This window comes from Mustela erminea, chromosome 17 (assembly GCF_009829155.1).
Source record: "Mustela erminea isolate mMusErm1 chromosome 17, mMusErm1.Pri, whole genome shotgun sequence".
NCBI classification, from domain to species: Eukaryota; Metazoa; Chordata; class Mammalia; order Carnivora; family Mustelidae; genus Mustela; species Mustela erminea.
Genome location: NC_045630.1, coordinates 24,181,707 through 24,207,087, shown reverse-complemented (window position 1 = coordinate 24,207,087; position 25,381 = coordinate 24,181,707). Strand labels below are relative to the sequence as shown.

At 41.6% G+C, this 25,381-nt stretch overlaps 1 protein-coding gene across 8 annotated transcripts in view; it reads left to right on the top strand.

Annotated features, from left to right (window-relative positions):
- RASAL2 (RAS protein activator like 2) overlaps positions 1 to 25,381 on the top strand; it is a 365,886-nt gene that overhangs the window by 334,513 nt on the left and 5,992 nt on the right. For 5 of the 8 annotated variants that reach the window (XM_032317291.1, XM_032317288.1, XM_032317295.1 and 2 more), the window contains 8 exons: positions 1,413 to 1,557; positions 2,217 to 2,453; positions 4,243 to 4,444; positions 6,607 to 6,806; positions 7,807 to 8,668; positions 16,488 to 16,622; positions 18,322 to 18,524; positions 19,752 to 19,839. In XM_032317291.1, the coding sequence (XP_032173182.1) occupies positions 1,413 to 1,557; positions 2,217 to 2,453; positions 4,243 to 4,444; positions 6,607 to 6,806; positions 7,807 to 8,668; positions 16,488 to 16,622; positions 18,322 to 18,524; positions 19,752 to 19,839 (2,072 nt within the window). Of the gene's footprint in view, positions 1 to 1,412; positions 1,558 to 2,216; positions 2,454 to 4,242; positions 4,445 to 6,606; positions 6,807 to 7,806; positions 8,669 to 16,487; positions 16,623 to 18,321; positions 18,525 to 19,751; positions 19,840 to 22,798; positions 23,336 to 25,381 lie in introns of those variants that run through there. The other 3 variants (XM_032317292.1, XM_032317289.1, XM_032317290.1) reach the window with 2 other exon arrangements.

Genomic DNA, 25,381 nt, shown 5'->3' with positions numbered 1-25,381 from the left:
AACTGTACTTACTGTGGCAGGAGTCTCTAATACTACAATTGAGAAAGGTTTTATAATAATTATTCTATAAAGAGGCTTCACAGTGAAGTCTCAGTAAACCAAAAAATTAATAAGGACAGCTGAACACTCAGTATAATTAAAGTTTAGTTATATTTCATACACTTTGGGCAAAAAAAAAAAAAAAAAGAATAGATACTGTTTCCAGGCTGCTTGAAGAATTCCAGAGAAAATTTAGTTCAAAGTTGCCATTTTGGGCACCTGGGTGGCTCAGTCAGTTAAGCATCTGCCTTTGGCTCAGGTCATGATCCCAGAGTCCAAGAATCGAGCCCCACATTGGGCTCCCTGCTCACAGAGAGCCTGCTTCTCCCTCCCTCTGCCTGTTGCTCTTCCTTCTTGTGCTATCTCTCTGTCAATTCAATAAATAAAATCTTAAAAAAAGAAAGAAAGAGAAGAACTAGGCTGAACCTTGAGAGAGATAAGCAGATTTGAAGGGATCGTTGCAAAATCCACTCCTCTGTCATTAAGACCTCTAAAAACCTAAGAATACATACAGTCATCTTTGGTAAATATTGAGCATCTTCAGTGCTTTGGGAGCTATTTGATAGGCTGGAAATTCAAGCATGAGTTGAAGCTGACCTCTGACCCCCAAGGGCATTTATCCCAGAGACGTGACCATGGGACAGACATGTGAACAGATAATCCCCTGCAGCGTGAGACATGGAACACTAGAACATACATAAGGTATAGTGAATAGTGGAGGATGAACAGGGAAGGTAAGGATTTGTTCTTTTAGGGAATATGGGCATATCTCTCCAGAGGAGGGAGTATATGAACAGTGCTTCTAAACTAAATTTCTCTGGACAAATATTATATGAAGAAATGTTCTGCTACAATTTTGTGCTCTGATGAAGGTCTGTCCCCTTCACAAGAGGTAAGTCTAGAGACCGTTACTCGAATCTGTGTTTGGCACCAGCTTTAGCACTAAACACTTAGGTTGGCTGTTCAATCAAGCTTGGGTTCTTTTTTCTTCTAAAATAACATTATTCACCCTGGTAGAAGGGCCTTGTAACAAATAATGAGTTCCTGCTAATAAAATATATTCATGGTTTTAGAGAATAGATTTAAAGTCATATCGTTGTTTAAAGTAGTATCATTCTTATATTTATAAATACCATGATGGTGATGTTACTTACTGCAGTTTTTCCACTTCCAGGATGAGGAAAATAAACATGGCAAATGGGAGGCAGTAACCCTTGGGTTCTAAAGCGTTAACAATCCTTTGTGCCCTCCATATGAGGTCTCGGAAAGAAATTCCCATTCTACGTTAAGAACAGAAATCCAGAATCCTTTTATTCTATTCAGGAGGACACTCTTCATAGTTGTACTACTTGTCATCTTCTCTCTTCAAACAGGGGAGTTCATCAAAGCTTTGTACGAGTCCGATGAGAACTGTGAAGTAGATCCCAGCAAGTGTTCCTCGAGCGAACTGATAGACCATCAGAGCAACCTGAAGATGTGCTGTGAGCTGGCTTTCTGCAAGATCATCAACTCCTACTGGTGAGCAGGTGTCCTCGAGTTAGCCCCTGCTCGTGGAGCTCAGCGCCCTCCATGCGGAAGTCATCGCAGTGCTAACGGTAGCCTTTCCCAGCCAAAGGAAGGGCTTGGGGGAAGATGGAAGGTTTCCCTGATGGAGTCCCCTCTCTAAAATCCAAATCCCTACTGTAAGCAGCAGTACCTGTGTAAATACAGTATTTCCCCAGAGTATTAGCACCACATCCTCTAATACCAAAAGTATTTGAGTGGCTTTCTAAAATATTTATTAGTGTTAAGCAGTTGTGTTAGTGATCTTTGCATTGCTCCAGCCCCAGCGATTGGTGAGATTTTGGAAGAGTTTTGCAGAACACTCTTTAGAGAGATTGTGGTATGCTCTGTTAAACCAGATGGTTTAGTCAGGAGCCTCATGCCATTTTCCCACTTTGCAAAACTAAATTTACACTAATCCCTGAGTTTTGTAGCTTTGGGTTTACAGGCTCCATCTGGACTTTGGTCAATTTTCCACCAACTGTAAGCTATGAATCAGGCAGAATTCTCTCTACTAAGCTCTCGTCTTAGCCTATCTCTAGAGCAGAGGCGTGCTGGGCCAGAATGGGATCACTTGTGTTTTCTTGCATTATGCTACTTTCATATTTAGAGGTTTGATCTTTTTCCTTCCCCAGTGTTTTCCCTCGTGAGTTGAAAGAAGTGTTTGCATCATGGAAGCAGCAGTGCCTGACCCGCGGCAAGCAGGACATCAGTGAGCGGCTCATCAGTGCCTCATTGTTTCTCCGTTTCCTGTGCCCCGCCATCATGTCCCCCAGTCTCTTCAACCTTATGCAGGAGTATCCTGATGACCGCACATCTCGCACCCTGACTCTGATTGCCAAGGTCATTCAGAACCTGGCTAACTTTGCCAAGTAGGTGTCACTACCAGAAGCGCTTTTTTAAAAACATTGTTTTAAAAAATACATGGCACCTAAAATTTGGATGGGAGTGGGGAGCTTCATTACTCATTGTACAAGATTTTCATTGTGGTGGTATTAAAAATAAGGAAAAAAGAAGGAACGGCTTAATTATTCATTTTAAAGGAGTGCTTTAATTATTTATTTAAATTTAATTATTCATTTAAAGGAGTGCCCGTGGTATGTACATTCAGTAGATATGTCCAGTAATATGGTAAATGATGAAGATATAATTGTACTCAATGAAAAGTGCTATTAACTTGAGCAGAAATGAAAAAGGATACTAGAAAATATATATGCTGTTATTCCAGAAATATGTTAAAATAAAAACCCAAGTATATAAACCATCTGACAAACTCAGTGTTTACATTATCTAAGACAATTGACCTGGGCCCTTCAGAAAAAGTCAATGTCATGAAAAATTGAAAAGATGGAGAGGGACTGTTCTATATTTAAAAACACTGGATGCTCGAATCTTACTTGGATCTGAATTAGAAAAAAAATCTATAAAAGTCATTTTGGGGACAATTAAATGTGGACTATATATAAGATGATTTACGGATAATGGTTTTTAAAAGTTTTAGCGTGATAATGGCATTGGTTTATGTAAGAGCTATTCCTTATTCTGGAGAAATGGGCACTAATGTATTTAGAGTTTATGTCTGCAACTTAGTTTAAAATGGTTCAGCCAAAAAAAAAAAAAAAAGTGTGTGTAGAGAGAGAAAGTGAAAGCAAACTTGGCACAATGTTATCAGTTGGTTAATATAGACGAATGCATATGGTTGTTTGTTATATAGTCTTTCAGCTTTTCTATAGATTTAAAATTTTTTTAAAGGAAGTTAAGAAACCATTGGGGAGGAAATGCACTCAAATTATAAACAGCGGAAACGTTTAGGTGACAGAGTGTGTCCACTCACACCTTTTTCTTGCCGCTTTTCATTGTTTCTAAAAAGACAAGATTCTGTATTTGCAGTGTATTGAAGAAAAAAATTAGAACTTCAGTGAGACAGATTGTTTTCTAGCATAAATAGTGACTTTTTAGTATAAGTAATGACTTCTAGAAGTGCACTATTTGAACTTTGTGTACCCTATTTAAGAGCCAACACAGAAATAGACCTATTTACCCATATTTGTGTTAATTCTGATAAAAATTATTTCTAGTTTATTTTGGAAGAAGTTTTCTGGGCTTAAGCAAGGCCCTGAAAATACCTGGACTTTAGATAGACAAAGAAGAGAAGTTCTTCTGTAGCGAAAATAAATAGCATGAGCAAAGTCTTGGAGAAGTGGTATATATATATTTGGGAGACTCTGAAGAAGCTAGCAATATTGAAGGTTTATACTAATGAGCATTTGGTAGGCAAATGAAGGTTATTTACAGAGAGCTTTAAATAACCAAAAAAAGAGAGATTTAGCTTTAGCCAACAGAGAATAGAAAGCTATGCAAAGTGTTTGAGTTTTACATCAGTATTAAGAAAGTATATTTTAGCATTTAGCGCTTAAAGATTATAAATTAGTCACATACCTCCCCAACATAAAGATAAAAAACTGGGCACATGATGAGATGAGCACTGGGTGTTATATGCAATTGATGAATCGTGAACACTACATCTGAAACTAATGAGGTACTCTATGTTGGCTAATTGAACTTAAATTTAAAAAATTAAAAAATAATTTAAATTTCAGTGTAAAGTCAACTCAAACATCTCAAACATGTCCTTTCCCATTTTCTCTCCCTCTACCTCAGATTTGGTAACAAAGAAGAATACATGGCATTCATGAATGATTTTTTAGAGCATGAATGGGGTGGAATGAAGCGCTTTCTTTTGGAGATCTCTAATCCAGACACCATCTCAAACACCCCAGGCTTTGATGGTTACATTGATCTGGGCCGAGAGCTTTCAGTTTTGCATTCCTTACTGTGGGAAGTAGTTTCCCAACTTGATAAGGTAAAGTAGGTTGGAAGCATAATGGGAGCTGGGAGTTAGAGAACTTTAACGTACCTCAATTCTAAAGGGTATCTACAGAGTGACAGCATTCGTGCTTTCTGCTAGTTGAAAGCAACCTTTTTGTGCTAGAAGTCTGGGAATAAGTAGTTACCAATTCTGAGTAAATAGTGTGTCCTACAAACCAAGAAATTCTAGAAGGCCATGAAATTATTAACATATATTTTAAGTAATTATTTGAATTAATGGGGTGTATATTTCTATAAATAAATAATGTATAGAACATTATATATAACATGTCTAAAAACTTGCCTAGAAACCAACATAAACATTGCTAAATGCATATTTATTCATGTATAGCAGGATAAGATGATGAAACCTCGTATAATAATTCTAACAGAAGTGTGGACTTAGAAAAATACTGAGATTATCATGTTTAATTTGTTTAACTCATGAGACTTTTTTTTTTTATTATGCAAGTTAGAGGGTTCGATATAACTATTAGTACTACTGGGTTACATGGGATCTGAAAATTCTGATGTTTTCTTTCTCTACAGATACGAATTTTAAAAAGAGAAAATACTATTAATTATTTATTTTCTGAGTATATAAGAATTTTATTATATATTATATTAATAACTAAATATATACCATGCCAATCATTTTCTTCCTTCTGGAATTTCTCAAAAAAAAAAAATAGAGTTTGTAATGGAAAGTAGTCTTAGACTTGAGCTAGGTTTATCACAATAATTATTTATTGATGTTTTATTTGCTACAGGTACTTCATAAATAGGTGTGGTGGTATGTTAGAATAACTTCAGAAGACAAAGTTATTTTTTTGTGATAAGAATGTATTTGTTTCCCTCCATTTTCCTATTATCCTTAACAGTGTTGTTAAATGTTGCTAATTTGGTTACTCCCCCCAGTAAAGTTGGGGGAGAAACCAAAAAAAAAAAAAAATGGGGGGAGTAAGACCTATTAGTAAAAAGCAATTTCCTGAGGCAATGTAAATGGTACGGTGTTCTACTATTTGTAAATAGTAAACTGTTTTGTATTCTTGAGGACCCCTTCTTCACTTGTAGAAATGCTAGCTAGACTTTTGAGTTGCAGCTGTGCTGAGGGCAATTCCTTAAATATGAATCATGGCTCAAGAAAGTTGAGCAAGTAAAGGCTAGTCTTTGAGTGGCGTTTGAGCAGCGACTCTACCCATCTGAGCAGAGTCAGAGTCTCAGTTGTGGAGAAGACACAGGAGACCAAGAGGCAGCCGTGTAAAGCTGCCTGAGAGTTGAGGAGTCCCGTAAGACTCCATGAGAATAAGAATTCCCCAAAGAAAAAAATGATTGAGATGGATCAAGCCAATACTAAAAAGCGAATCTTTGTCGAATAACCGCATCAGTGGGATGCGGAAATAGTAATCTCGTGAAATAGGCCTGGCTGATGTAGGGTCACGGCCTTTTTTTAACAGGCTTTGCTATGTCAATATGCCTTCTCCTTTTTAATCTGTGTTTGGTTCTGGGAACCAGGAGTAAATCTTAGACATATCTCATAGAGAGAGTTTACCTGATTTTGCTGCTTAAAATTGTCATGCGGCCGCAAACCCAGTTGACAATAGGTCTGAGTTCCCAAAAGTAAATGGTATAGTGGATGGCAGTATCAGCTGTGTGCCCTACAATGCTATGGACCCCTGAATGCAACACCTTCTTGTATGTTGGCATGCATTTCTTTTCTCACATGAAGCCTTTTCTTTGGAAGTTGCATCACACTAGACAATCCTCTGGTCTTGAAGTCCTTTGGTCAGAAGGTGTTTGGTTCTTCCCCTACCCACCCCCAACCTTGACCTACTAGCCTTCCAAAGATTTAGTTTGCTTTGCATGCCTATTTTAGTTGGAATGGCAATAGTTTGGTTGTTTTGAGCATGTCTTTTAATTTTTATTTGCATAATCCTAATTTCTATTTCCTTTCTTTCCTCGATGTCTGCTGCACCTTGTTTCGCCTCCATTCATCTCGACGCCATGGTTCTGCTGCTCCATAACAATGCATTATGAACCTGCCACTCCCATATGCAAACACCTACCCTTCCCTCCAACCTACACCCCTCCATCAATGGGCATCGCTGTCCCAAAAACAATCCTTGTTGGATGTCGCAATGCTTATTATCCAATTAGGGTGAAAATTCCTTCCTACAGGCGACCGTGGCAAAGTTGGGACCTCTCCCTCGAGTTCTTGCTGATATTACCAAGTCTCTGACTAATCCTACGCCAATACAACAGCAACTGAGGCGCTTCACTGAGCATAACTCCAGTCCGAATGTCAGTGGAAGCCTCTCCTCTGGGCTGCAGAAAATATTTGAAGACCCCACTGACAGGTATGAGACTTGAAACTGTTGTCTCAGAGAGAGATAATACTTCAAGATTTGGCAGAAATCTGTTTGACTTACTTGTTGAATTTAAAACCTGAAAGTCATGATTAATTGGAAAGAATCATGTGACCTGAGATAAATTCAGTTGTTTTTCATAATAATACACAAGATTTTGAATACTTATTTTCTAGAATGACTCTACGATGATATTGTAGAGTTATAATATAATCAACAAACATTAAAAAAAAAAAAAAAAACCTAGGTCCAGCTTAATGGAAGATTAAGGGCTCTATGACATTTATATTTTCATGTATTATAGCACTCAAAAATCTAGAGAACCTCTGTTAACATCATTTTGACTGTGTCAGCTGGATAGGTAGATACAGTGTTGATGCTTAGACTGACTCTTTTTTCTGGACTGGGGAGACTCGGACCTTTAGCAGGGACCCTTTTGATTGTACACACAGCACTCTTCCCTCCTCTTCAAGGTTTAGACTTAACTCTTAATTGGAATAGCTTGGGAGGGTGTAAACCCTAAGTAGGAAATGACTGGAATTCTGGTACAAATCGAAAACAATGATGGAGTGGTGTACACAGTGTTATTCCCCACCTTTGGAGAGAAACTACAAATGTTGGACATTTTTTTTTTTAAGATTTTATTCATTTATTTGACAGACAGAGATCACCAGCAGGCAGAGAGGCAGGCAGAGAGAGAGGGGGAAGCAGCTTCCCGTCGAGCAGAGAGCCCGATGCAGGGCTTCATCCCAGGACCCTGAGATCATGACCTGAGCTGAAGGCAGAGGCTTTAACCCACTGAGCCACCCAGGTGCCCTGAAATACTGGATTTTTTAAGAATTATAACAATGAAATCTGAGTTTAGAAACCAACATAAGTCTCCACATTGGGCCTGTGAGCCTTCAGGAATGTTCTTATGCCTTGGGTTGAGAAATCTTAAAACTGTTTTGAATTTGCCTCAAGAGTAATTAAGGGCCCTCTTTTTCCACAGTGATTTGCATAAACTCAAATCTCCAAGCCAGGACAACACAGATAGCTATTTCAGAGGGAAGACATTATTGCTGGTTCAGCAGGCGTCCTCCCAGAGCATGACTTACTCTGAAAAGGATGAAAAGGAAAGCAGCCTTCCTAACGGCCGGAGCATCTCCCTCATGGACCTCCAGGACCCTCACGCCGCTCAGGTGGAGCACGCGTCTGTCATGCTTGACGTGCCTGTGCGCCTGACAGGAAGCCAGCTTTCCATCACGCAGGTGGCCAGCATCAAACAACTGCGGGAGACCCAGAGCACTCCCCAGAGCGCCCCCCAAGTGAGAAGGCCCCTGCACCCAGCCCTGAACCAGCCAGGCAGCCTCCAGCCCTTGTCCTTCCAGAACCCTGTCTATCACCTCAATAACCCAATTCCAGCAATGCCAAAGGCCTCTGTGGATTCCAGTTTGGAGAATCTAAGCACTGCCAGTTCCAGAAGCCAAAGTAACAGCGAGGACTTCAAACTCAGCGGGCCCAGCAATAGCAGCATGGAAGATTTCACCAAACGCAGCACCCAGAGCGAGGACTTCTCCAGGCGGCACACTGTGCCGGACAGGCACGTCCCTCTTGCTCTGCCGCGGCAGAACAGCACCGGGCAGGCCCACATCCGGAAGATGGACCAGGCTGGGTTAGGTGCCCGAGCCAAAGCCCCGCCATCCCTGCCACACAGCGCTTCCTTACGGAGCACGGGGAGCATGTCGTTGGCGTCCGCAGCGCTGGTGGCCGAACCTGTGCAGAACGGGAGCCGGTCCCGGCAGCAGTCCTCCTCCTCCAGGGAGAGCCCCGTTCCCAAAGTGAGAGCCATCCAGAGACAGCAGACGCAGCAGGTAGGGCGAGGGCTGGAGGGGTCTGGCTTCCACCGGCCCAGCTGTCTCCCTGGTTCTTTGTATATGAATCATTAGGAAATCTGATTTCCACTAAAAAATATTTTCTGCAACTTTAAAATGAAATGAAAAGAGGAAATGAAAAGTCTGGGAGGCTTCTGGCGAGGTGAGGCAGCAGAATGTGGCTTCACTCATTCCCGTCAGGAGACCACACAGAGAGCTTTTCCTTCTCTGCAGGTAGCTGAGCTGCTACCTGGGTTTGCACTGAGAACAGATCAGTGTTGAATGAATAATTAGAACACATGCATTACAAAACCTAGAGGCCAGATCAACTAGAATATATTTGGGGAATCCGGACATCAATCCTCCTTAATTTTTTTTCCCCTTAAGTTTCCAGAACAAACTTCTGCTTTCTGAGCCGAGCAGTTAATGTAACCACTCTCTACTCCATCCCCCACCTCCCTCTGGACATGACAAGTCTCATGTGCCTCTTCCTAGAAATGGTTAGAAAAATAAACAACTGAACACCTACAAAGGCAAGGTAAAGGAGAGAGATAGCAAGATAGAAACATAGCTGATTGATATATATGCTAACCATTTACACACCCCTTCTATTTGCATGGGTAAGCCCAGTCACACCCAGTCTTAAGATTTCCAGACTTTTCTTCTTGATACATAAAAATTTTCCCCAAGAATTTGATTATTCATAGCTTCCATACTTATTACATTCTGAGGCACCAATACTTGTTTTGCTTTTGGAAATGTCACACCCAGTCTTAAGATTTCCAGACTTTTCTTCTTGACACATAGGAAATCTTCCCAAGAATTTGATTATTCATGGCTTCCCTACAATATTACATTCTGAGGCACCAATATGTATTTTGCTTTTGGAAACAAATTAATAACCTGAGGAATACATGTATATGTATATGTATACATTTAATATCTTTCATCTAAAAAAGACTTTTCTCCTTTGTATTTGCTGACCTTTTTTTGAAACCCAATCATACTTTATAAGTACTAGGAAGCTTTGTAATTGAATGAGTTCTATGGTATGTCCTTTTGTCAGCAAAACCACTGGTCAGAGGAGACTGCAATAAAACCGCAGTGTATCTTTTTCATATATTTGGTTTTTTATAGGTAGGCATTTAATGATTTGGCTGCTTCTGCCTCCATTCTGCTCTGATCAGAGGCCTTGCCCCTAGTTTGATAGTTGATGTTTAAAAAAAACAATTAGCGCACTGACAGAATCCTGGGGTGCAGAAGTAGAGGGAGAGATGAAAAGCATTACTAACTTAAGCTGATTCCTGAAGCCGATTTCCTGGGCAGAATCTCCCAGTCAGTCATTCTTTCTGGAGAAATTTCTGGAGAAATCCCTTCAGTCTTAAATTTCTCTTTTTTATTTTGTTTATATTTCTCCAATTCATTCGATTTTTTTTTTAAGATTTATTAATTTATTTTAGAGAGAGAAGCATGACCTGGGGGAGGGGCAGAGGGAAAGGGAGAATTCTTGAGCAGACTCCCTGCTGAGCCCGGAGTGCAACACAGGGCTCAGTCCGAAGACCCTGAGACCATGACCTGAGCCGAAACCAAGAGCTGGCCGCTTAACCCATTGAGCCACTCAGGCCCTCCCCGAATTCATTCGATTTAATGAACATTTTCATTTAAAGAAAAGGAAAAAGATTATATACAATGAAAATGCTTATGCAGAGTGCCTGGGTGCCTCAGTTGGTTAAGTGAGTGCCTTCAGCTCAGGTCATGATTCCAGAGCCCCCGGGATCGAGTCCCGCATTGGGCTCCCAGCTCCATGGGGAGTTTGATTCTTCGCCTGTCATGCTCTCTCTTTCTCTCTCTCTCTCTCTCAAATAAATAAAATCTTTAATTAAAAAAAAGGAAAGAAAATGCTTAGGCATATCTATATCTTTCATATGTATGTCATATTATGTCATATAAGCTTAATTTGTCAGATGGCAGTCATTTACACCTTATCATGATCATTTCCACATGTTTATGCTCGCTTCTAGTTGAGATCAGCTGTTTTCAGAGAAAGTGTTTATTGAGAGGAGAAAGGAAGGATAAGTAGTTTTCGAGATGGAGTACGACATGGAGACAGACATCCATGGGGGGGGGCGTGGTCGGGGGTGGCAGGTGGCTAAGTTGGCATGGGGTCCCTGAGGATAAGGATAAGGAATAGAGAAGAATATCAGATTGCCAGAGAGGGACAGGACAGTGGAAAGGGCCCTCCAACCTGCTTTTCCAAAAGCTGACTCGGGCCCAGCCCTGGACAGAAAAGAGGAATGCTAACCCGTTCTTCTGTACCACGCAGTCCTCAGTTCCCAGGGCCCATGACTCAGACTCATGGTTTATAAATACTACAAATTACATAGCCTTCTGTGTGACCATCTGGAACCGATTGTCATTTATAATATTTAGGTGTAGGAAAATGTAGCACCCATCACACAAGCAGTCAGTACATGTTTCTGTGGGTGAATAGAAGGCCGTCTGGATAGACTAGAGGCAAGAAATGCACACAGTCTCCAAACAACCAATTTAAAAATGTTTTGTGCTGCAAGCCATCGATGAATTGGGGTATTTCTGTATTACACTGGCATGAAGTGAGGCACAGACACGGTGAGATGGCCTAGCACAGCTTGAAATATTCATCTCTGTTTATGCCTTTGCTGGTAGTGGCACCTCATATCAGTTCCAGCATAAATCACTATTTTTATTGCTCAAGTTTCTGGTTTTTCTACATTGGTTTTTTCTATGCAGATGGTTTATTCTTTCAAACTTATGTTGTTATTTTTTATTCCTTATCTTCTGGTTTCTTGCTTTTCTCACTCCCATGAAGCCTCTGAATTTCTATATAATCAGCACATTTTTGGCAAATTCCTTTACATATTGTAATTGCAAATTGTGTTGGGGAATTCGTCTCTCCCCAGAACTAGAGGTTTTCTTTGTGGGGATTGTTCTGTAGGCGTCTGTAATTATTGGTGGCTTTGTCCCATGCAAATTCCATCTGTATCTTAGCACAAAGGAGTGCCCATTGTTGGCGGCATTACTGGCTTCAGTCTTCATATACGTACTGAGTAGGAAGGAAATAAAATCCTAGTTGAAACAATCTACAGAGAAGAGAGGTTTTGGGGTTTTTTTTTTTTTTTTTTTTGGTTTGTTGTTGTTGTTTTCAGGAAACTGCCTTCGAATTATTTTACCCTTTTCAGCCTTTATTTGGATTTTCCCCCCTCATTTTCCTCTCCATTTTGTTTTTCAAGCATCACGTACTATCTGTGTACAATAGACTGTATTTACAGTGTATGTGTTCAGATATAGCGTGTTATGTAATCTTAAAAATTCAAATTTGACAGTCCTATTAGAAGGGTGCAGCTTTCACGTGTGCGTGGGTCGAGCCCTCTCCTAACCAGCCTCTTCAGGAACCCCAGATTTGCCTTTTTAGCCAGCCCTTTCTTTGGTGTTGACAGCAGAAGGGCTCTTCATTATGAAGACTGTTTCAGACTTGGGAGAAGCTGCAACCAACAAGCCTTATGTATATCTAGGAAATACTAGCAAGGAAGGGGAACTGGCCTGTTCTTTATTGTCCTCAGCATAGCCAGGCTATGACTGATGACAGGATCGGAGAAGCTGCTGTCTCAGCCCTTTTGCCCTAAAGCATTAGTATTTTTTCCAGAGAAACCCATACAGCTTTAACTCAAAGCAGAAATATCCCTCGTAGGAATTCCTACTGCTTTTCCTTCTGTCTTTTTTATCCTTCCTTTTCTTTAATGATCCACTGTTGAAAGCCAATGGGTATAAATACTCTTTCTAAGGCTATAGCTAAGCAAAATGGGATTTGAAGCACTTGCCAACAACCTCTTTTCCAATCTCTTTGACTATAAACTGGAGATAATAAATTTTGCTATCTATAATAATGCCTAAATAATAACTAATTAACTACTAACGATAAAAACTTGAGATAATGATTTTTTATTTTTTATTTATTGATTATTATTATTAACATATAATGTATTAGTTGCCCCAGGAGTACAGGTCTTTGCACTCTTCTCCAGCTTGTAAGGAAGTGGAACAATCATTAAAGAAAAGCCTCAGATGTACTTCCAAAGGACTAGAGGAAAAACACATAGTATCTTTCTCTTAGTGATATATTATACTTTAGTAATAAATTCTAAAGAGAACCAGAGTATTAATAAGTGAATAATATTTTATTGAGCATCTAATGTGCAGTTACATTGCTACCATTCAAAAATAACCTGTATAGTATGGTGCCATGCATCAAGGATTGATGATCTAAGTGGGAAATAAGATCAGCACATACAAAACCAATTTTTAAAAGTATGGAAGAGGCAGTATATAGTTTTCTAAATAAAGAAACATCAACAACAACAAACTCACCTCTATTTTTTATTTGTTCAGTATTACTTTTCTGTTCTTTATGATGTTGTAAATGTTTTACCATGAATACCAGGAATGCTTAATATTTTTTCAGCAGTTACTGGCCACCTACGATATGCCATGCAGAGTGCTTCGTTAAATTAGGAAGTGATGGAAAATCAGATTCAACCAATAAAATAGGAATAGACCCAAATGCCCAATTCCATCACACAATCTCTTAAAATCCATTGGACATTGTAAGCCCTTCTGAAGATAGGGTAGCTACCACCATCACCAGTGGAATGAACCAACTCATTTTTACAGCTTCTCACTCAACAGTCAAAGCCTAGATTGTGCTAAGGAGTCGTCATTGCTGTTTTAATATGCTTTTAGGGGCTGAGATCTCTCCTCAGTGTGTTCTTAGGAATATCTTTAGTGTGCAGTGCATATTTAGGCACTCAGTAAATAACTACCCCCTGACAAATCACCGGGAAAGAAAGTCAATTCACACAGCATCTTGTTAACTACATAAAGCAAAAAGCTATTGAATTAGCTGACTTGAAGTAATAAATTCCAAACAGTAAAGTTATTAGTTTTAGTATCTGCTTTATCTCAAACCACTACTGAATAATACAAAATCCTGGTTTCACAGAAAAGCAGCTTTTCTGTGCCCAGGTGCTAAGATGATAAGATTATAAAATTTAAAAAGGGTTGTCTCCTTTAAATATTGGCTTTCTATTAATTTTTTAAAACTCAGAACCACATTCTTTTGTCTTTCAGGTGTACATATATCAAATAAGAACCTAAAACTGTCATAGAACTATTTTTCTCTGCCAATGCTGAATCAGTTTATTGTGCTCTGCTTTTAGAACCCAGTAAGGGAAGAAGTGTGTGTGTGTGTGTGTGTGTGTGTGTGTGTGTGTGTGTGTGTGGCGCGGGGGGGGGGGGATGTGTAAAGTATCCTGCCGTTTATAAAATGCTTTTACATGCTGACTCATTTGTTTCTCATAATAACTTTTGATGTGGATAATTATTACCTTCCTTTATAGATGATACTCTATCCTATAGACCAGTGTTTCTAAAGTTTGATACTCAGAATTATATACAAAAATAAATAAATAATAAAGTATATACAAGATGCTTATTAATTAATCATGTAATTATTTTAACATGTATTAGAAAAATTTATAACTATTAATATTAAAATATATTTATAAATATATAATATATATAACCTCAAACTCATGATTGTACTGATGTTATTACTTAGCATAAGGACTCAGGTAACAGGAAAAAGTTGTTTTAAAGAGATAATAAATAATATATCAGTGATGATATGGTTATGACAAAAATAATAAAGCAATACACAAATGAGTGAAGTATACAACATACCTAGATACCAGAGTGGAAATGGAGGTAGACTTTTAAGAACTGAAGATCTTGACATTTAAGCCATGTCTACATGTTTCTTGACACAGTGGAGAAAAAGGAGGAACTTCTAGAAGTCCATTAACAATTGCTTATATGTGCCTCCGGCATGATGCCACTTTTTATTGATACATATTTGTAATCTGCAAATCAGCCAAAACAGGTTCTGCTTCACATACTTCTATGACTTGTGTATGTGTATCTTGTAGAGTTTCTCCCAACCGGTATTTTTTATTTGGTCCTTCTAAATTGCAAAGTCATCAAAAAACAAAACAAAACAAAACAAAAACCCCACCTTCTTTTAAAATAGCTATCTATAGAAAGTTTAACTGGATTCTATTTCAGAATGACATAAAGATAATCTTAAAGTAGATAGCTCTGCATGGGAGAGAAAATCCCCTCCAATTATGAGATTACACAGTGTTGGTCCTCAAAATAGAAATCTACTTTAATTCTAAAAAGGCTAACGCAGGGGCGTCTGGGAGGCTCAGTTAGTGAAGCATCTGCCTTCAGCTCAGGTCATGATCCCAGGGTCCTGGGACCAAGCCCCACTTCCCTTGTCCCTCAGGCTCTCTGCTCAGCAGGGAGTCAGCTTCTCCCTCTCCCTCTGCGTGCCCTTCCCCCTGCTTGCACACTCTCGCGTGCACTCGGGCTCTCTATCTCTCTCTCTCTCTCTGTCTAATAAATAAATATCTTTTTAAATAAATAAATAGGCTAACTCACATACAGTGCTGTATTCTATCCTTCTTTCTCACCCTCCCAGCCTCCCTCATTCTCTCTCACTCTCACAAGCACACTGGAGGAAAATAATTTGTTTTATATCTCTAGCATTATTTGTAGAGAAAGCTTGTTCTTGTTCAAGCTTGTTCTTGTTCTTGCTACTGAAAGCTTGTTCAGTAGCTTAATATAAATTGTAATATCCAATGCCAGTTTTCTAAACATAAATATGGTAACATGCAAGCTCTGTAGTTTCCAAAGACCTGTCACGTACATCATCTTACTCAGTACAACAACTCTCTGTGAGATACTGGGATAGGTCATGTCATTTTGGGGGTGATAGTCCTAATCAGTAGATTAAGAAAAGAGTATTGAAGAAATTAAGGGACAGTTTAAGTGGCAGGCCTTTTTTTTTTTTTAAGAGATTTTATTTATTTGAGAGAGAGAGAGCACGAGTGGCGGGGAGGAGCAGAAGGAGAAGAGACTCCCCACTGAGCAGAGAGCCTGATGTGGGGCTCGATCCCAGGACTCAGAAATCATGAGCTGAGCTAAAGTCAGACGCTCAACCGACTGAGCCACCCAGGCCCCCAGGGCTGCTACCTAAGGCCAGAATGTTTATCCCTCTGTATGTCAGTATTGGAAAAGGTCAATTTATCTGGCTATCCTAACTGGATGGAAATATCCCTTAAACTAATCCAATATCTATTGTTTTGTTCCTGTATTCATCAAGAAACTGTGTGGTCTAAGATATAGACTTCTGAGTGGTCTTCATCCATCAAGAAGTCAGCACTCTGTAAAAATGAGCAATACCACTTGTTTTTCTCTTTGTCTAAATGATTAATGTGAAGATTGCGGACTTGGCTTTCTGATGAATAAATGGGTTTCTTGTGGGTTTGTGTAGCATTAATCAGTTTGTTGGTTCCCGATCATCTCTGGGTTACACAGCCATTTCCTCAGCTGAGCAGTCAGCCATCAAGTCAGGCCTTTTCTCCCATTCTTACCATCATTGAAATTTCATTGGTAATTGGTCCATTGGACTAATGAATGATTTTAAGGCCTTGGCTTTCTTTTTCTGGAAGTAGTGCATAGGCATTTCTCTTCAGAATAGTGTGTTCTTATACAAGGAGATATTCTCATTCCTCACCCCCCCCCCAGCCCTGTCTTTAATAAAATATTGCTTAGAACTGAGAATATTTATTAGATCACAGTTTTGTCCTCCAAGAATATCTCCGTTTGCGAAACCAAACTAGTGAGCTGTTTGGAGAGATGCTAATACGTGTTTCTGATGCAGGTACAGTCACCTGTGGACTCTGCCACAATGTCCCCAGTAGAGAGGACAGCAGCCTGGGTGCTGAACAATGGGCAGTATGAAGAGGATGTGGAAGAGACTGAGCAAAATCAAGACGAATCCAAGCACGCTGAGAAGGTAGAACTAGCCTGCCTTTGTTAGCTTCCTGCCCCCACAATGATAGGCCACCAGAAGGGTTGTGTAGCCAACAGTGTGATCTTTTTCCCTCCCCAGTTTCAGCTCCATCTCTTATGTTGTCCAGCACATACACATCTGTAGATAACAAGTCAGTAGTGTCTCCGGGTGAAAATACGCAGAAAATGCCTGTCCGGCTGGGGTGGGAGGATTAATTTTCTTTTCGTGTAGGTTACCTTGAGTTGGAGACATTCTGCTATTCATTTCTGTTGAGTGGGGAGTATTTAGTGTTTCTATAGACTGGTGGTTAGTCTTAGGACCAAGGCAAGAATTATCCTTGGACTAGACTTCCTTTCCAGATCTTATTTAATGATTTTATTTTGTTTTGTTTTGTTTGTCCTTTTTCCCTTCAAAGGATAAAGAACTTCTAGCTCTATGTTGACATTTAATCAGATATTATGTATTTCTGTTTTGTTTTAAAGAAAAGTTGACATGGAGAAAAAGGATTATCAAATAAGAGGCTTGACATCATGTATGGCATTTTCTCATTTAATTAACAACCACACAACTGGTCCTGCTTACTTATCAGCATGATCCTAAAATATGCTTACTGATGCGGTCTGCCTTTTTCAGTGGTCACGAAAATCGTCATCTTTGACCTTCTGGATAGAGAATGTAGTTTAGGATCGTAATGTTGGGTAAGCAGAAGCTAACTGCCTGATTGTTAATTAAATGGGATATTCTGTGAAAATAGTTTGCATTTTGGAAAGCACCATATAGATTTATCATGAATTACTCATTAATTTAAATAGACCATATACAAGAAAGCTTATGCTTCTCACCTCACCTAGAAATGTGACATTCCAATGTACTCACACCCCAGCTACTGCACTGTCAGTACAAAAAGAATGGGGACTCTAGAAAGCTTTAGTGAGGATTTATTATATAAAGCTTTAGTTTATATATATATATATATATATGTATATAAAGCTTTAGTGAGAAAACAGACATACGTGTTCCAGCCAACAGTACCAAATTGAACCAATGAACCACATCATGAAAAGGAGCCAAGAGGGAGTATTCATGAGCCCTGGAGAATATGTAGGCCTTTTGCTTAGTGCCTGTGACCTGAATATTTTACACTTGTAAAGTTGGGGAGAACGCAGCAATAGCTTACTTTGCCATCAGATTTTACCTATTGATTTAGTAGTGTAACATTCTAGAAGTATTGCTTGTTCTCTAAAGGCTGATTCTAGCAGAATGAAGGAATGAGATTCTGATGAGCCAGGATGAGTCAGAGGTCCTCCAGTACAGGTGATGACACAGTAATCTTTTCCCTGGTAGACGACTGGTTTTTGGCTTACTTTAAGTGATTTGACAGGCTTCTGAGTACTTGATCTTTTTTTTTCTCCTGCCCACATTTGATACAGATTGGATGTAGTTTGTAGCAACTGGTAGTTAATTTGGAAAGAGATACATAAATATATAGATTGAAAATGCCAAGTTCAGATTAAAAATGTGATTTTAGGGGGAGGGAGGACAGAGCTCCTTTACCATGTATGGTTTCTGGTCATTTTTAAGAATATTAGCAGCACATGGAATGGCAGCTCAGACAGCATCCAACCACCTCGATTTCAAAAACCACCGTAACTTGAGTCCCCCGCCCCCACTCCTTGTTTTTGATGCCTCTCTTCTGCTCTAGTACGAGCAGGAAATTACGAAGCTGAAGGAGCGCCTGCGAGTGTCCAGCCGGCGGCTGGAGGAGTATGAACGCCGCTTGCTGGTGCAGGAGCAGCAGATGCAGAAGCTGCTGCTGGAGTACAAGGCCAGGCTGGAGGACAGCGAGGAGCGCCTGCGCAGGCAGCAGGAGGAGAAGGACAGCCAGATGAAGAGCATCATCAGCAGGTCAGACCGCCCGCTGGTGGGGGGTGTGGGCCAGCTGGGGGCACTGGGAGATCGGAGGATGAGCCGGAGAATCCTGAAGTCGCAACAGCCGAAGCCGATTCAGTTCTGCATATGCTCTGTGGGACTCCCTACAGATGTGATGCAGGACCGTATAGCTTAACGTTTCTAGATATGAGATTTCCCAGCCTTCTTTTGAAGACCCAAGTAGTCTTCCATCATAATAATTAGAAAAAATGGAAACAAAGCGACTCACTTGCAAGGTCTTAGTATTTAACATCCAGGGGTCACTTAGGTCTTCGTGAGTCTAGAGACGTAGAAGGGCAGCATCACTGGATATCTTTAGGGCCAGAGAACTAAGAGACAGAGAGTGCCAAGATGTCCAGAGTCTACTGGAGGGCTCAGTTGTTCCAGACACTCAAACAGCACCCACCATGGGCCAAGTACTTTGTTAAGCACTTCACAAATAGTAATTGGTTTGATCTGTTAATGAAGATGTGTTTAATGCCAACCTCGGAGGCAGGCATTGTTCTCATTTTACAAATAAAGAAACGGGCTCTAAATCCATAAAGTCACCTGCCCGAGGTCACTGAGTGGGGCAGCCAGGACTTGAGGCCAGAAAGTCAGGCTCCAGAGCCCAGGCGCATAACCACTGTGCTTCCCTCTTGTCAAATGCTACCGAGGGGTCAAACAAAATGAAGACAGAAAAGGTTCGTTGTTTCAGAAACATGGAGGGAATTAGCAGTCTTTGAGCTGTTTCGTGGAGTCGAAAGTCCATGGGTTAAGATGCAGGTGGTGCCTGAGAGAGAAAGTAGGCCGACTAAGTGTAGCACACTCGGAGAAACTTAGCTGTGCAAGGAGAGAAGAGATAGCTTGTCACCAGGGAACTTGAGAGTAAGAAGGGGTTGTTTGTTTGCTTCTGGTTGGTTTGATAGTTTGCGATGAAATAAGCTCTGCCAGGGCAGGGGGAGGATCCGACAGAGGAGAGGGAGGAAATGATTTTGGGGACCTTGTCCCAGAGGAGATGAAAATGCGTGGGATCCGGTCACTGGCCAAGAGGTCAGCCTTGGATGTCTCCTTTCAAGGTGGGAGAGAAGAAAGTAAGCATGATTACGGACCTCTCGTTGGAGAGGAGTGGCAATCTGAATTCTGCTGAGTTTGGGTGTCTTGTCCCCTATGTCAGCTGGCTCTCTTTGACATTCTCGATGTCTCCTTGCTGCCACGTTCTAGGCTGATGGCTGTGGAAGAGGAACTGAAGAAGGATCACGCTGAGATGCAAGCAGTTATTGATGCAAAGCAAAAAATAATTGACGCACAGGTGAGCAGGCCTTGAATCTAGTAGGAAGCACTTGTTTGTAATGACTGTTAAATTTCCCGACTTCCAGCCCTTTGGAAATGCCAAGGCATGTACTGCAAAAATGGGTCATTGGAAAGTTCTCAGCATTACCTTTTGAAGATTAAAAGAGTTTCTATGTGACCTGCATTACTTTTCCTTTCTTTGACTGGTGACAAGTCTGTTAACCCAGCAAAGTATTAGCGTGCTTAGGGCAGTTGCTTGACAAATCTTAACCTACTGCATGATGGGATTTCCTTCTTTCCTCATGGAAAGGAGGGCATTCTCTAAGGGGGTGACTGTGAGAAGCACACCGCATGTGTCTGGCTTGTGACCTCCACTGACCATCGCTTGGCTGTGATGTTCACGGTCTTGTTAGTCACGTCCACTGTGCCATCGACCTCGAGCCCCACATACGAGTGGAACTGGAGGGGAAAGACAGGGCTGTGGCAGATACCTTCCCTTGCAATTCTTCTGGTGCAGGGTTTGGCAGTGATGCTTGGGACTTGCTTGGCTGCCCTCCTTTGTCGGCGCTGTGCTTAGAGAGCCTCTTAGTCTTGATGAAATCAGAACCTGGGCCTCTGCTCACTCTAGCTTATACCCACAGCACTAATGGCGCAATGACTGCCAAGAACACTTCACAGGGCACATCAGTGATGCGAGCCAAATCCAGGAGGCAGGAAACATTGCTGATTTGGTTTCATTTTATCATTGCTAAATATGGTTGTATTGCTTAGAGTGAAACAAAGAACAAAAGGCAGGTGCGGTTTTCATAGTGGCTGCTCTAGCCTCCGAATATATCCCCTTCCTGGAGACAGCCAACCCACATGGGTTTGCATGTGTCACCCTCAAGACCTTATCATATCCCCAAACTATGGAATAAAAATGGGAGCAAGGACTTTATGTTCTACCCTCTTCTCTGCATAGGGGACCATCCATGTCGGAGCCCCCGGGACTATTAAGCATGCACTTAACACCTGCGGTCTGGTTTCCTGACAGGGTTTAATGGGGAATGGGATTTATCTTTCAAAGGAGTTGGGAGGGAAGCTGAAGGCAGAACCATGGAAGGAGCTTCCTGGGTTCCATATTCCACAGACACCTCCAACCTGTAGGCCAGTGTGAGCTGTGATGCTCTCATCACCGTAGCTCCTAGAATACTTGGGACTCCGTAGTTTCTGGATATTTGGACCTCATAAGAATCAGAAGAAAGGTTTGCTGTAATTATCTGACTTGCTCCTTTTTTTAAACCTTTCTGGTGTCCCCAAGGTGGGTGAGGGAGAGTTGGTGGAGACAAGGCCATCCTGCCACACATACTATAAAAATTCATCCCAGAGTCTTCAGAGAAACAACCTGGATACAGAAAGCAATTAAGTCAGAAAAACCAATGTTAGTAAGTTTTCACTTATGGATTTTCAGTGTGACAAAATAATACACAGAGAGTCCTAGTGATAATCACACCAGGAGAGATTTTGGTTCTGATGAGATAAAACAGACCATTTTCATAATTCCAGCTGGTCGAAAACTATGCCAGTCTTAAGCAGAGGAAGCTTGGGTGTGTCACAGTCGTGGCTCTGTGCACAGAGCATTTCCCTCTTCCGGCTGCCTGTCAGGTCAGCACATCCTCATGAGCTTCTGACAATTTCTACCCACTCCCGTCCCCTGTCTTGATATCGGGGGCAAGATGACTGGGTGTGAAACAGGATTCGGGTGTGGACAGTGAACACAAGAAGGGAGTAGGATCTATCAGGCCTCAAAAGCTCTGGAAAGTAAGGACTTTCTCTCAGTAAACCAGGAGGGCATTGTTGTTCAGGGACGGGTGAACTGTGATCCTCAGAGCATCAGTCAGCGTCCACGTGTGGTCTGGCTAAACGAGATATTTTGGGTCCATACCTCAAGGCAGTGGTTTTCAAATGCTTTGATTACATGGACTGTTTTGGTCAAACCAATGGTACCTTCCATAGATGACATTCCGACTGCTCGGACTGCGTACCACCAGCAAGGACCACTTTCAGCTCATGGATGAAAGCCCACCGAGGTTGGCTAAATATAGTAAATCACTTTGTCAAACACAGGCATTACTGTGCAGTAAGCCCACCATGGATCCCTGAAGAATACTTGGAGAATTCACTGGACCACATTTTGAAAAACAGGGTCCTGTATATAGCACAGATCATAAGCACTAAAACAAATTAAAAAATAATAATAACCTCCAATTCTAGCTGTTGTCTTACTGATACATTAAAGTCTTATTATAGCAGAAGACTTCGAACATCTTTGGGCAACTTTTGTAATGAATGACCTTCTATATCAGACCCTCTCCTCTGTCGGGATAAATCTTACATCATGAGTCTCTGATGGAGCAGAGCAGCCCTTCGGCATCATTTACTAGAACGCACCAAGTTTGAGGTGAAGCCTTCCCAGGGAGGTAACCCATACTTTTAGGTCCCCGCCATCTTCCTTGGTGCCACTGGTAGTGGAAAATATTTCTGAAGTGAATACGGTTGCTTTCCTTATATTCGAGCTGAGCCCAGCGTTTCCCAAAGCACTAAAGGCCTGGCGCCCAGTGAACTGATTTTCATCTGCATCAGCAGCCCTGCTCTCCTCTGGGCAAGGCTTGTCGCTGAGGCCAGCCCATCCTTCTCCCGGAGTTTATGCCATGAGGCCTGGCCTGGGCCAGCCGCCTTCTAACTGGCCCTGCAGGGAGGTGAGCGTTCCACTGGCCAGGACAAAACCAGCTGTCTTAGACCTTGTAGACCACGGGGATCCTGGTGATGGAACTAAGGGGATCATTTCTGAAGCATCAGACCAGGGACTGTGCCACTTTCACCCCCCAGGATCCGTCCATGTGACTCAGATGGAGAACAGAGAAGGGCTTCCTCCTCTGAGAAGCAAGCAGCTGCCTAGTTACTGTTGCAAGTGACATCTCCACTGTGTTAAATTACAGGTCATAAATGGAGATGAGATTATTCAAACAGGCAAGTAAACCCAGTCCGTTCTCTAGCTGAGCAGTTCCCAGCCCTGGCCCAGGACACTGGCCTCCTACACATTCCAGCTCCTGCACTCCCCTCACTGGAAATCCCTTTGGATGGGGATTGCTTTGCCTTCCAACCCAGGCGGAATCAAAATGTCAGAGCATCTTCTGCCAACTAACTTGACTATCAAAAGTCCCTGTTTGATTATTTTTCTTTCACTTTTTATTTTATTTTGAGACGTTGGCAGTGGGGGGAATTACAAAAGGGATTTGTCCACTTGGAAACTTCTGGCTGTTCAGCCAGGGGGTTATTTGGCTTCAGCTGGAACTCTTATAGGAAATAAATAATTGCAATCATTCTTTGCCTCTTTTTTTGACCCTTTAAGAATCAAATAATTTTTTTTACTAATGCCTTAAAAAACTTTGGGGGTGTTAACCTAAAGAGTCCTACTTTCCTTCATATTTGGGGCCTTATAATTTATCCTAATCCTGAAATTTCTTTTTAAATCATTTCAGGGTATTACCAGTTATTCTGTTCAGAAACCATTCTTTTTCTTTTCTTTTTAAGATTTTATTTATTTGACAGAGAGAGAGATCACAAGTAGACAGGGAGGCAGGCAGAAGAGGAGGGGGAAGCAGGCCCCCTGCTAAGCAGAGAGCCCGATGCAGGACTCCATCCCAGAACCCTGAGATCATGACCTGAGCCAAAGGCAGAGGCTTAACCCATTGAGCCACCCAGGTGCCCCCAGAGGCCATTTTTAACCAGAAGGGGAAATGTTGTATTTGGCCCCTGACTTCTTGTTTCCTGGTGACCACTGGCCAGTCCTTACCTACTTGCTTTTTAAGATTTTATTTTTTTTCATTCATTCATTTGACAGAAAGATCACAGGTAGGCAGAGAGGCAGGCAGAGAAAGAGGGGGAAGCAGGCTCTCCGCTGAGCAGAGAGCCCGGTGCGGGGCTTGATCCCAGGACCCTGAGATCATGACCTGACCTGAAGGCAGAGGCTTAACCCACTGAGCCACCCAGGCGCCCCCCTACTTGCTTTTTAAAGATCTAGACTTGGGCGCCTGGGTGGCTCAGTGGGTTAAGCCGCTGCCTTCGGCTCAGGTCATGATCTCGGGGTCCTGGGATCGAGTCCCGCATCGGGCTCTCTGCTCGGCAGGGAGCCTGCTTCCCTCTCTCTCTCTGCCTGCCTCTCCATCTACTTGTGATTTCTCTCTGTCAAATAAATAAATAAAATCTTTAAAAAAATAAAATAAAATAAAGATCTAGACTTGTTATCCCAATAAACTCCATTAGCTATGATTTTTTTGAATTACATTTTTTAAGCCTCACAGATCTTTCATTGAGTTTTGCATACCCCTAACATGAGCTACCCTCCCAAAATAAAAAGCATCTTATACTAGATGAATGCTTACCTAATAATGCTGACTTTATGTGTCTTACTACTCAAGACCTCCATCAGAGAAAAGGAGGACATTTTTTTAATGCTAGGAATGGGGGGTTTTTTTCATACTTTTGAAACCCCTAGCCCGGCTGCCCTGCCCCACCCCCAGAGTAGGAGATTAAAGGGGAGCATTACTTGATGCTATTGTCCATATGCTTTTGCCTCCAGCATTCCCCAGGGCAGTGGAGGGCAGCGGTCCTCCCTCCTGGCAGCTCAGTTCTGGGAGCACCCCGACATGGCCCTGGGGAGCTGCTGCCCGCTAGCAAGGAGCAACATCCAACCCTTGGCCCTTCCTGTCCTCTCTGCACCTTGCCGTGACCCACCTTACCACACTTCTGGGGTAAAGTCAGACACTCCCGGGGAGGAAAGCTCCTTTTGGCTTTGGGGGTTGTTCCTCAAGTTTTTTCTTGTTAATTTCATGGACCCTTCTCAGCAGAAGCCTCTTTTCTGAAAGTGACAACTTTATGTTGGAAAGGTTCTGGAATGATCTCCCTACCTGCTGAAACTAAGATTAGGGTTTCTCTCCTAATCTTTGGGAGACTGATAATATTTTATTTATTTTTTTTCTTCTTATACTTAGATGAGCCTACTTTCCTTTAGATTGCCATATTTTGGTTGGGGGAGGGGTGGCCCTTTTTCCTCTTGGTTTTTTTTTTTTTTTTTTCCCATGCATGTATATTCAACGTTTGGTTCCAAAAATTGGTCCTAAAGCATTTTCCCCCCCAGAGACTCAAAAGTAAAATGAAAGCAATCTCCTTATTGGGCAGCTTTCCTGGAGTAACTCTGAGCTGGAATGAGTCGAGGAGCTTGTGTTCTCTGTTTGTTTCCATGTGTTATGTTCATGGCGCCCCCCTTCGGCCACATCTCCCTTCCCATATTCAAATGACCCCTTGGTCTGAGCTTCTGGCTGCTTTTCCCCTCTTGCTGTTGCATCCTCACTTTGTTGGTGACTAGAAACTGCCACAATGTATTGTTGTAATTTTGAGCACAGTGTGATTTCTCTTCAAACATGACTGATGGGTCCTCTTGAGGGGCCAAGAACCCATAGAGCACATGCACTTCTCCTCTGTGAAATGAAACCTCTGGTGCTTCTTTCTTTGCCACCTAA